This window comes from Dermacentor andersoni, chromosome 3, assembly GCF_023375885.2.
Source record: "Dermacentor andersoni chromosome 3, qqDerAnde1_hic_scaffold, whole genome shotgun sequence".
NCBI lineage: Eukaryota > Metazoa > Arthropoda > Arachnida > Ixodida > Ixodidae > Dermacentor > Dermacentor andersoni.
In genome coordinates this window covers 77,224,191-77,237,365 of record NC_092816.1, presented here as the reverse complement: position 1 = coordinate 77,237,365, position 13,175 = coordinate 77,224,191, and the positions used below count along the sequence as shown (strand labels likewise).

The following is a 13,175-nucleotide window of genomic DNA, read 5'->3' as shown; positions in this document are numbered from 1 at the left end:
ACAACCCCAGGTGCGGCCAGCGTGCCACAATAGTGTCCCAGAAAGTAACAAAAAATAATGTGCGGGGTCAGAAAAAGTGCCAAAGCTTGTCCCAGTAAGATTCAGCACCCGCGAACCGGCATCACATGGCTGAGCTGCTTTTTCCTAACTGCGTCACAATGCCGGCCGCGGCCACTCGGCATGAGAAGTACCCAAAAAAGTAACGAAGCTCGTTAGAATAATGCTTTGGGTCAGAGGAAATGCCAAAACTAGTCCCGGTAAGATTCAGTACTCTCCAAACTGCGTCACAAAGCCAGGAGCGGCGAGCATGCCCAAAAACTACAGAAGTAAGTTATAGTAATGTTGGGGCTCACAGAAAGCGTCGCAAACATCTCCCAGCACGAGTCATTACCTCAAATTAGATACGCCGGGACGGCCGAGCTGTTTTTCGCCAACTGCGTCACAAGTCTCAGTTGCGTGCCGTAAAAGTCAAAATTGCTGGAAATCCGTCGCAGGCTGTCGAACAAAATTTCTCACCTTGCCGTAGTCCAGTAGTGCAGTGGTGCCGTGTCGAAGTGCAGAATAAACGCAAGACTACGCCAGGAGCCCTACAAACACGCTGCACCCAAAAGAGGCGGGTCGCCGACTTCACATGTGCAACCGGCCTCGCTGGCTTCGGTGGTGCACGTGTCTGGCGCATGACGCATGCATCTGGCGCGCCGGCGTGCCGTTAGCTTGTTGCTAGGTGACGCAAGAAATCTAAGTCACAAAGTATAAGTACATTTATACGCAAAATGCCTTAGTTTTAGCCGGGAAGAATAAAGAAAAATCAATCGTTTTCTGTAAGTTGATATTACATTCTCTTTTTCCGATGCTCGCGTCAACTAACGAATGGGATTAACACTAGCTGTGACGTGTGTCCTGTTGCCACTTTTCACCGAATGACCCCTCTTGTTGAATTTCTTTCTCTATATTAGTATTGTCAATACTGCAAAGAGGAGGTATATTGAGTTATTTACTCCTTATAAAATGGACTGCTTAATGAACTGCCACAGCCAGGGTGTCGGTTGACTTCATCTCGAAAGCGTAACAGGAGCTCGCTATCCTCTAAGCGTCGTTCCGGTTAGCAGCGTCACTGGCTGCGTCACGCCTACCGACCGATAGCGGCGCGGCACTGGCGGCACCGTGATTGGTATAGAAGTAAAGGTGAAAGGTGGCTACGTCACCAGGCCCGAGACATCATGGGGACGCCGGCGGGTCTCCTTCCTTGTTACCTCTATTGCGAGGGCGATTATATGGACACTCCAGGCTTTTGTTTACCGTCGTCATCGCCGTGATGTTGCGTACAAAGTCCAAAGGCGATAACACCGTTGCCGTGCGCCGTATGTTTTAAGTGCGAAGAAAAGCGTGCGAGGGTGAGCCGACGATCGCGGCTGAATCTCACCTGCGCAAGGGAGGAAAGCAAAGGAGGAGCACGCCGTCTTCTATCGCACACAAGTAAGCGGGTGGAAGGGAGGCACGGGAGGCGGTTGTATTTCGGCAGCAATCACGTATGGCGCGGTCACGCGCGCCGTATCTTGAAAGCGATCTGCTTTAGGGGCAGAGTCAAGGTGGGCCGGTGCTCGTAACTTTGCGTGTGCTGTGCTCTCGTCGCTCACTTGCGTTGAAGCAATAGACAACACGAAGGTCGATTCGCTCGCTGCGGCTGCCATGCTTCCTCACCCCAGCATTTTGACAGCAAATGCCCGCGTTCATCGAGTGTGATGTGTACATGTTTGCCTATGTGCACTCACACCATGCTTGTTAATTTTGTTAGTAAGCGAGTGCTTACAAGTTTAACCGGCCAATAAAACTGCTATGGTCACCTATCAACCAACTTTGGTCACCTATCTACGGCATAGTTGCGCTGTTTGAGCCTACGAGCCACGGCAGTGCGGTCATGGTGAAAATTTGCTACTGGTAGGCGGCGTGGCGGGCAACCGGCAAATTATCACAGAAGTTTGGTCGCTATGTTGATATGTTCGTACAAGTGGCTCATTGGCGATCGGCCCTTCGGGAACGCGCACAGGCTAGGCTGAGGGCCGGAGAAGCGATGTTCGGGCTAGCAGGCAACCGGCTCATTACAACGAGCTTTACAATTAAGCCCATCTGTGTATTTACAGTACGTACGAAACGGGTTATGCGCATGTGTTGGCAAAAATAATCAAGTTGAATTCGCGCAACAGAGCCTAAACTGCCGACGTCGCGAAGTAATTGTCGCATGCCAATGGCTAACGGGGTCGAGGCGATAAATGTCGACGTTAATCCGATCAGCAATAAAGCAGTATAGCGATAAACTGTGTTTCCATCACAGACACACGAAGTGGCCATTTTACGGCCAGATGATACCACGACACAGTACAAATTGCGGCAATCAATGCACGCCAGTTGACACTCCGTAGAATACCCAGTATTGTGACTGCAGCTTGGTTATAATGGCACTCCATATATTGCGGCCATGCTCGACGGGGAAGTACTTGTTGAGGAAGGGGCGCTATCGCTAAAACACTTCTAAGCTTACATACATCATGTGTCACCTTTGTACATCTGTTCTCGGAGACTGACAACGGGCACATACCAATATCGCATACCCAGTGTCCAAGTTGTCTGTTCGAGCGCATACTCAGTGGTACATACACAGAGAGCAACGGTGTCTACTAGTCCAGCCAGCTGCAAGTTGTCTATTCGACAACTCTCCCAGTGGCCCAACCTGCATACTCAGCAAAAGAACAGCCAACACAGGTACCCATAGTGACCCGAGCTGTAGACAACTTGGGTCACTGGGTGAAAGAGGTTAGATACAGAATCTCACAATGTGGCTAAAGTTCCCGATGAACACTAATTGCGTTAACACCGGCCCAAGCCGAACTTAAACGCCCAGCTTCTCAGTCGAGTGTTCAGCGTCTCGCGGCGAGGCTGGTAGGTAGCAATCGCGAGTATCGCTACAGTGTCGGATATTGTAGCTGAGGTTGACCGCGAGCATGTGAAGAGCTCAGGTCAAGCGCGATGACTATGCATAACAAAAAAAAAACGAGCCTGGGTGGAAGAGGAGGACATGGCTCAGTGTAGCCCAGGCAGTGTCTGTCTTAGGGAGAGGAGAGGGAGTGGTTGAGACCAGCCACAGGAGACGGGCAGGTTTCGCTGTCCGATTTGGCAAAGCAACTCATATAGCCTGTATAGGTGCAGAACGCTGCAGTGCACCCAGAACACTTGCGCGGAACAGGCTAAATGCCCTCCAAACGAGTGCAGCGCTGGAGCATCGCTGACAACACTAAAATGACAGCGATGAGCAAGCTTCGATGGTAATAGCAGCAGCAGACAGACGTGGTTATCGGTATAGACGCCCGCTCCTGCGCGGGGGCAGGTTATCGTGAGTTCCTGCCCATTCGCAAAGGTGATTAATTCCAACAAATATTCCAACGCCCTCGTAAACTCTCAAATCCTGTGATTGTGCTTTTTACGACATCACTCAGAAAGCGAATGCAAGAGCTTTTCTTTCCTAAGTGCTTTTGCTACATGTCCGTTATCACTACTGGCTATTTATCCACTGTTACAAGCAGTTCCCGCTTTAAATATTTGCGCGGCATTCACTTCTTGGACATGATTGGCAACGATTCGCGATTAAGGTACCTTAAAGAAATTTTTCTTACGATGGTGTGTAACTAGTGATGATATTGTCACGTTGTAGTTACGGTGCAGAACACAATGGCAAAACTGTGAGCCACGAAAGTTACCGTTTATTGGGTGAACCTGTGCTCAGAAGAACGAATAAGAGTCAAGCACAACGATAGCGGATCAAGCGCGTCGGCTTTTATACATGACTCGTCGAAGATTCCACTGTAATCGTTCATGCCTGCGTGCCTTCTAGAAAGTAATACATATCTCGCGCTGCGCATAAAATCATGTTTCACAATGTTCGGTGGCGATGTCGGTAATTATCACTCGGCGGGATAGCACCTAACATTTGTTAGCCAGTGAAAAGCAGCCAGTGCAGAAAGATATGTGCATGGGTCAATGCATATTATATGTCATGATGATTACAATGGTAAATGAAAGAAGACAAAGACCGAGTTGTGATATGTGCAAGTGCAGATGTTTATTAGAGTTTGACGATGAGCGTAGAATGGCCGTGTTCCTCTCCCGCGCTTCCCCTTTTTTTTTATTGAGTGAAGTGCAGCACCTACCCAGTGAACTAAGTTAGTATAAAGAAGTGGGACATGCCCAATGGCACATCCCCAATACCACTTACCCAATGGACCAAGTTGTCTATTCCATATTTGGCTCTTCGGGCACGTACCTAGTTGCAGATGTCATACTAAATGATCAAATTACATTGGTGTGAAAGGGCTGGCGAACACATCTGCAAACAGATTTTTTTGGTGAAAAGTCCGTTAAACGTAATCATCAGCGGCCGGGCGGTTTTGATTGGCCAGCCACGGGCAAATAAGGGAGGCTGTCACATGGCTATAAGTGACATGACGCCCAGTGCAGACGGAGAACGTAGTTTTCTGGTCGCCTCTTAAGCGAACATCAGATTGAAGGTACGCCAATCCCAGTGGATACAGGGAGACGTACGTCGCGGTTCCCAGAGAGGGAATTGCCTCGGGTATGTTGCACACGCTAAGCGCGGACCCAGAGCCTGACACTGTCTCTAGCGTCCGATGTAGCGGCGGCGCCCTTCCGTCTGCGTGACTTGTCTTGCACTCCCCCGGTTCAAACTATTATGGCGGAGCTGTTTAAGGGAGTTTTGCAGTCGTTTTTGTGCAGCGGTGAAGACAGGCGAGTGGCGCACAAGGAAGAACCTCTTGGCGGTGACGTGCTGGTTATGAGTCAAAGAACAACCAGAGCGGCAACTCGCGTCAGAGTCCCGAGTTATTGCTTTGAAAGATATTTATCAATAATTGAAAAAAATACAAAGGTTACCTAACGCTTATCTGATTCGAACAGACAAATAGTTATTTGTGCGCTTCTTTTGGTCGGTAATTTGCAATCGTTTTTCGCACGTAGCGTTTTACCGCCTCCCTGCGTCGAGTTTGCTTGGAGTCTGCACGGCTTTGGCGGTGAAAGCTTGCACCATCAACGCAGCCTGCCTGAGAGCCCCGAAGCAGCCGTATGACCACGGAGTTAGTGATGGATCATCACTAGAGACACGATTTCTGGCACTAAAGAAACACTGTTTTAAGCCTACATAGTAAGGGACAATAAAGTGCCGTTCAGGCATATGCAGGATGTCCCACGTAACTTTAGCCAATTTGAATTGGATTTATTGATAGGAAAGACAGAGAGGTCGACCTGAGCTAGTGCGCTCTAGTCTGCTACTCTGCACTGGGGAAGAGGGAAGGGGAGTGAAAGTACAAACTTTAAAAATATGCGAATGCCATGTAGCGGGCCAGAACTAAGATAACGTTGTCTGGCGTCGCTTGGAGATAATCAGATTATCTTTTTTTATTCTAGCTAATTATAAAGTTAGTCCTAATTAATTAATCAACTTTTCAGATATCTTAATTGTATGAAACGTGTCAATGAGAAAATTGTAGAGCAACATGAAAAACTCCCGATACAGCTTTCTGTTGCTCAATACGTGCTACGTAAATGTGTTTTTCCGAGCGTGAATAAAACCTGCGATATGCGCAAAGTGCCTAGAGCGCCCAGATGTGTGGCAATTTGTTGACATTTTTTTTTTTTTTTGCCGATCGTGACAGACCAATTTTTCACCACCTCAAAGATTTTAGTAGTGCGAATGTGTTCACATATGTGGACGATATTCTTTTATTTTAATGCGAGGAAGCGAATATGGTTTTCCAGCCGCTGTATATATATATATATATATATATATATATATATATATATATATATCAGCTTCTAGCTTTATTTGGCTAATGTTACACTCCTTTAAAAGTAACGAATGAAATTCCAGAAGATGGTGTTTTACGGTTCCCTTATTTGAAGCCAAAACTCACTAAGAAACATGTGTGCTGGGAATACAATCCAAGGGTATGTAAACCCCTTTGAACTTATCATTCATCCCATTCCAAACTGGTTTAATGAGCAACAGCTGGGCAGTGCTTAGATAACGCCCTAAAAAAAATCGTGTTTTCATTCCACGACAAGAAGTTTCAAAAGGCAACTGACGTGATTTATTTCAGCAGGCTATCCTTAAGTGTTATAGTATTTATAGCTGAGGGGAACTTCAAAAAAGAGACAAGAAAGGAAATATTCTTTCAATGAGGAATTTGATTCGGCACTGTAGCAATTCCGTGCATGCGCAACACCTAGCACTGCCTAAAGAAGTTGGAAATCCTAGCAAAGTCAGAGTGGTGCTTTCCGCCCCTGAGAAGCTAGGGAAACTTTGCCAAATGACTAGTCCTTTCTAGAAAAAGAAAGAGCCTCAATTGCACTGTAAAACATCGTGATTTTTTTGTAACATGTTTGTCTGGCGTGGTATATCAAGTTCCCTTATCGTGTTGTTCCGGCTATATCGGTCAGACTGGAACGTGTCTGAATAAAAGACTTATACCCCTGTCACGATGGGCGTTTTAATGTCATTCGAATCGAATGGAATTCGGTGCAACGAATGTCATTCGCCTGCTGAGGTTCTACATTAGAAAAATTGATGTCATTCGGTCGCGATATCAATGGCGATCATCCCGAAAAAATGTGGCGACTAAAGTAGAACAAGGCAGGTACAAAGCGCTTGCATAAGTGCACATAAAGTTCTTGCTGATGCCTGATTACCCAAAACGTGCAACCAGGTGCCCGAGTGTTTACAATATGGCCGACGAGCAGAGTGGCGGCGGCCAGACGCTGCTACGCTGGAGAGTAACAGCATTTTGCGGCAGCCTGCCGTACAGATTTTGTCTCTTCAAAGTAACAAGTCCATTAAAAGACGGAAAAATTATTATTTCTTTACGAGTACGGCTTTCAATTTGCAAACGCTCGGTCCTGTTTTGCTTTGTTTCTTGGGTTGAGAGTACACATTTGCTCCGAGTGTGAAGCCGAATGAGTTTCTCGAACTCATTCGATTGCGAAAGTCAATCGGTGCTAATGGCATTAAATATCGCTGTGTAGCAGCCGAATAAAGTCATTGAATGCTAATCCCACTCTAGTCGAATGACACCGAAACGCCCAGTGTAACAGGGGTATTATAGAACACAGGAGGAAGGTGGAAAATTACCACGATGGGGAATGTTTCTGTGCATTGTCATGAATGTGGAATAAAGAACAAGAAGCCTTGTAAATCAACATGTGTAGGATAGCTGAAAAAAATAACAACCAAGATGTTAGGGAGATGACTGAAGGACCTTGCATTAGAAAGTCGGGCGTCAGCACATCTTCTGTTTTTCTGCCGTCTTAAGGAACTAAGTTTCTGAGCGTGGTCACCTCATGTCGGCATTTCGGTCTCGTGACGTCATGAAGGAAAGTGTTCATACGACGCACTTTTATGAATAAACGATCTGTCGAAAGTAAGCGGTTGTGTTCTCTACACCTCACTCTGTCCTTGTCTGTGCGCACTTGACCGTAACCTGCTGTGTTTAGGGCTGTTTAAATTTGTAGCGAATGAAGTTTTAAATCTGGCAGCTAAAATCTCTTTTCTGGTTACGCGGTTTCGATCCTTTCCTGTACAAACATTTGTAAAGCTATATGAATCACCTACAAGGGGTTCACAAACAGTTTTTACCTCCCCGCCGGATTTGTTTTTTTGGCTTTTACTGGCCGCTATTCCCTACACCTCAAATTATTTTGATGCAAACTCTCCTATATCAGTTAAACGTGCAAATTCGTGAGGTAACTCCTGTTTCGCAGCTCCGATTCCGTTAAAGTTCAGTTCGATGATATTTTCCCTAAATATACAAGGTCACTATATTGAATTATTACTTTTTTCACATACCCATCAAGGCAGTTATTGCCACCGACGCTTCCCAAAATGAAGAAAACTGTGGAATCGGAATATTTTTCTCATATCCTCGATTAGTCGTTTTCTGTTCGCCTCCCAGGCTTCGTACCGATTTTTCTAACATAATTTTCAGCTCTAATTCTAGCCCTTAAACTAAACACATCAACATGTTCCACAGTGCTCGTTACGTATGCTCTGTCTCTGTGCTCCACCTACACTGATTCTGATGTCTCCCAGGTTTTGCGAGATTTCAGATCGTTAGTGCCCCCTCATTTAGCTTTTATTAGATTGGTTTGGGTGTCAGGACATATGGGGATATTTCTGAATGAAATGCCAGATTCGTTGGCGACAGCGTCCCTGAATGGCCATCATTGAAATCCTACCGGCATCAGCTTTCTTCATTGGGGCGAGATTTCGGAGGCAAATGACGCTGCGTGAATTTCTCGTGGCTTCTTTAACAAACACGTCAGATTTTCAGCATTTGACGCATTATTAGAATATTAAACTCTGCCAAACGCGACCACTTGAAGTCGCAATCACTACACTGCGCTAAAGAATTCGCTTTCCACATTTTTACGTACGTAGAGTTGGTCTGGCTCCCTCACCGAACTATCCTTCTTGCGCGGAATATGAAACAACAGATGAGTTTCTCATCGAATGTCGAAGACATTATGAATTGCGAAAAATACCATTAGAAACACCGCTCCGCCTTCTTAGATGCGTCTTAAATGTCCCAAATTTGCTATGTTTGTGGGCCTCGACCCTTGCGTACAGTCGCAGGAAGGTTGGCGATGACATCCAGGATTTTATTGCAGGGTCAGAAAGATTTCGAACATAAAATCAGAACTTATAGGTTTCGTTATATTTCTAGAAAATAAATTATATTAGCTGTATTTTTGTTTTTATCTCTTCATTCAATCTATTAAAATCATATGCAAGAATCTATTATTTCGCATATACCGATTCACAAACATTGTTTACATTATTTTATATTTTTTTCTTATATTGAACTACCCGGCTCTTGGCTAATACTCTAGAGTTGGTATCTGCCACTAACATCTAGGCTCTACATCTCTCTCTCTCTCTCTCTCTCTCTATATATATATATATATATATATATATAGTCATATCATAAGAAGCCAACAAACACTGACACCAAGGACAACATAGGGGAGATTACTTGTGCCTAATAAATGGAATAATGAAACGATAAATTAATGGAAATTAAAGTGGATGAAAAAACAACTTGCCGCAGGTGAGAACCGAACCCACAACCTTCGCATTTCGCGTGCGATGCTCTACCAATTGAGCTACCGCGGCGCTGTTTCCCCATCCACTTTCTTGGGTATTTATGTGTCCTAGTAGAACCTTGGGACATAGAGTTTCCTACAAAATTACTAGAGGGAACTCTGGCGCTGCAGTCGTTGTCCTACGATGGGAATGATGGCAAGTACATGGATTTGTCTGATCTTCGTGCTTGTGGATTCAGACGTTCTTGTGGCTTTGTATATTACGCTATATAAATATTATTGTCGTATATTTCAGCGCAATCTATATTCTTCGAAGTGCAGAAGACGCCGGGAACGCGTACAGTTTCTATTAATTGCAGCGATTGAGCTTGTCCAGGTGGCCAAATCGAAACACGCCAAGCGTCTCAAGGCACTGGCATGCCCGCGATAATTCATAAGGGCGTTTCATTCGCTTGTCGATACGTACGTCCGTGGCTTAATGGTTTCAATATCAGGCTTCTGTGCTATAGTCCCTGTGTTCGAATCCTGCCGTCGGGCAATTTTAATGATGTTTACTTAATTATTTATTCCGCAATATACTGTTGAAAATGACGAGTTAACAAAGTCACAATGCCGTTTGAAGCCAAAAGGACGAAGTTTAGGCAAATCCATGTACTTCCCATAATTCCCATGCTGGGACAACCGCTCCCATTGCAGCTCCCGTAGACACTAGCGCCAGAGTTCCCTCTAGTAATTCTTGTAGGAAACTCTATGCCTTGGGAGTGTTAGCCAGCGCCACCACTCACAGACCTTGGCGGCGGACGTAGAACGTCCTTCTTGCCGCAGGCGTGACGAGAACGTGATCTTTTTGGGTGAAGGCAACTGGTCAATAAACCCACATATGCTACCTGAAGGCATCAATGTAGCCGGATTCGAGACCCTCTTTATATATGTATGTATATATATATATATATATATATATATATATATATATATATATATATATATATATATATATATATATATAAACGAGAAGAAAGGGGTTAACCGAGGGGCCCGAATTTTCGGGCCCCTCGGTTAACCCTTTTTTTCTCCTTTATTACATAACGAGGGTCTCGAATCCGGCAACATTGATGCCTTCAGGTAGCATATGTGGGTTTATTGACCAAAAAAAAGATCACGTTCTCGTGACGCCTGCGGCAAGAAGGACGTTCCACGTCCGCCGCCACGGTCTGTGAGTGGTGGCGCTGGCTAACACTCCCAGGGTTCTACTAGGACACATATATACCCAAGAAAGTGGATGGGGAAACAGCGCCGCGGTAGCTCAATTGGTAGAGCATCGCACGCGAAATGCGAAGGTTGTGGGTTCGGTTCCCACCTGCGGCAAGTTGTTTTTTCATCCACTTTAATTTCCATTAATTTATCGTTTCTTCATTTCATTCATTAAGAACAAGTAATTTCCCCTATGTTGTCCTTGGTGTCAGTGTTTGTTGGCTTCTTATGATATGACTATATATATATATATAGATGCGTGATTGTGTGTGTGTGTGTGTGTGTGTGTGTTTATTTATTGCTTCTGCTTCCATTCACTTCATTCTTCAACTGTTTTTGTCACCTTCAAATGCTTAGTTCCACAACTCACGTCTGCTCGCCTATACCATATTGCAACTGCTGCATCGCACGACGATGACGCCAGCGACTTAAGAGAGCACTCAGTCTCGTATATACAAACAATACACACACACGCACAACGCACACGCACTTATGCAAATAAAAATGCAGCAACGATACGCTGAAAACCGTCAACTCAAACAGCGGTGTATGTTATGGCACACTTGGAGTCTGTATTTCTCGAAACTGCTGCAAGGCGACAAGTTTATAGCAAACGATTACGCTTCGAGTGCTGCCTGGCTTCGATTATTCAATTACAGCTTCCCCCATAAAGTCATCAAAGTTATTCAGTTAAATAAAAAAAAAGCCGGCACATCACACGCCCTGTGGGAATCAATGTTGCGCGAGGCAGTGTCCGGGGAGCCTACCAAATTAACGAAACGACCACGAGAGCACCAAGACGTAGGCAACTATTTCGTGACCTACATGACACGCATCTCATGACATTCATGTCATGAACTATCTTTTATGTTCGTCACAGCACTCTTGTCATACTACGCCAATTTTGGTACATACCAACACGTAGGCGGTTGTTTCATAGCCTACATGACACGCATGTCCTGACATTCATATCATGACCTATCATTTATGTTCGTCATACACTCTTGTCAAACTGTGCCAATTTTGGCACATACCGAAACGTAGGCGACTGTTTCATGACCTACATGACACGCATGTCATGATCCATCATGTATGTTCGTGATATACGCTTGTCATGCTATGCTAATTTTGGTACGTACCATGTGAACGAAACGACCATGAGAGCACCAAGACGTTGGATGGATAGATAGATAGATAGATAGATAGATAGATAGATAGATAGATAGATAGATAGATAGATAGATAGATAGATAGATAGATAGATAGATAGATAGATAGATAGATAGATAGATAGATAGATAGATAGATAGATAGATAGATAGATAGATAGATAGATAGATAGATACCGTCAAAATGGCAAATGTTCGCAAGAAATGTTCCGCATTTAATTATTGTATCGGTGATTAATCGCGCCGATTCTTATGTCTGCGGCTGCGGTCGGTCGCCGAAAATTATCTTGTTCTCTCTATTCCGTAATTCTTAATAATTTGATACTAGCAGAAACACGCGCAATACATTGTGCCTATATATATATGGCCTCCTGAGACCCATTGTATGTGTTGCCCAAATTACATTCAACATTTTTTTTACAATTAACCCGTGGGTAATAACGTGCACGATTAATCACGAGTACAAAGTGAAATGCATGTGGACGTCCATGGGAGTGTATGAATTTTATTGTGCTGCGTCAGGTTTCGAGAACATCGGCACTAATTCGACCTTAAGAAGTTGTGCGTTCACAGGCGACGAAGAGAAACCCTAAGATGCGTACCGAAAGCCACCAGTTGATATAAAAATGGGGTACGCAGCACCAACATGCTAATCTGCCCTGCAATGCTGTACACATTCGTCTCGGTGTTTACGCCAAGAAAAGCAACTTTTACACAACAACGGTGATAAAATGGAAATTTTCTCCAGGCATGCATTCGCGTTCAAAATAATCTGCAACGCGCGGTGTCCATGATAGAAGAGGCTCAACGACTACACGACGACGGTGACATACGATAAACTGTTTTATAAGCGGCAGTAATCAGAACGGTGTTTAGTTCTACACTTTTGCGTATGACCCCGCCGCCGCAAACTCTTGCAGCCCAATTGACCATGGCCCTCATGTTGCAACTCGTATTGAACGTGACTGTACATGGAGCAGGCCCCTTCAGAATGTTGCTGGTTTGTGTAAACAAGAAAACGTTTTTTTTTTGTCGTTTTTTTTTGGGGGGGGGGGGGGAGGGGGGGAGCGTGCTTGTCAGTAATGATAACATGCTTGAAAAGCGATTCGGTGCTTGCGCGGCTTTCAGGCCCGAGAAGGTTGAAGTAATAAGCGGTCTAGCGCCTCAGCGCGCCAAGCGACCGCGCTGCCGCTATAGGGTGGCGACGCCATCCGGAGGGAGCCAACGCTTTGTATTTGCTTTCGTATTTACCTTGTTTTTTTTTTCAGCGGGGGCGTTGTAACGATAGAACGATAGCACGGAGACTGACGGGAAACGTTGCCCGAGTCGCTGGCAATCGCGTCGGCTCGTCGCCAACCGGGAAGAAGCCGTCGGAGAGCAACGAAGGCTGACGGAGCGAGCATAGAGAAACGAATCGAATGAGCCCGAAGTCTTGCGGAGGATTGGATGACTTTTTTGCAGCAACACTTTCAAAGGGATCTACATTTCACGTACGCGCGTTGCTGCCTGCTTAGCGAGTGCCCGCGGGAGTTGGCCGCAGTGAGGTAAGTGCGAGCTCGGTGGTTGTTTATGTTGGCAGCGTGCAGTCAGCCC

The 13,175-nt window shown here is 45.3% G+C and overlaps 1 protein-coding gene and 1 non-coding gene across 4 annotated transcripts in view; both read left to right on the top strand.

The window, feature by feature from the left end:
• Positions 1 to 10,454: 10,454 nt before the first annotated feature.
• On the top strand, positions 10,455 to 10,527 carry TRNAS-CGA (transfer RNA serine (anticodon CGA)). The gene has a single exon. It is a non-coding gene; the product is annotated as a tRNA-Ser (tRNA).
• A 2,132-nt stretch (positions 10,528 to 12,659) lies between these two features.
• LOC126544581 (E3 ubiquitin-protein ligase MIB2-like) overlaps positions 12,660 to 13,175 on the top strand; it is an 83,727-nt gene continuing 83,211 nt past the window's right edge. Inside the window, exon 1 of one of the 3 annotated variants that reach the window (XM_055061646.2) lies at positions 12,660 to 13,126. In XM_055061646.2, coding sequence (XP_054917621.2) covers positions 13,029 to 13,126 — 98 coding nt within the window. In that variant the 5' untranslated portion in view covers positions 12,660 to 13,028. The remainder of the gene's footprint in view (positions 13,127 to 13,175) is intronic. The other 2 variants (XM_050191998.3, XM_050192008.3) reach the window with 2 other exon arrangements.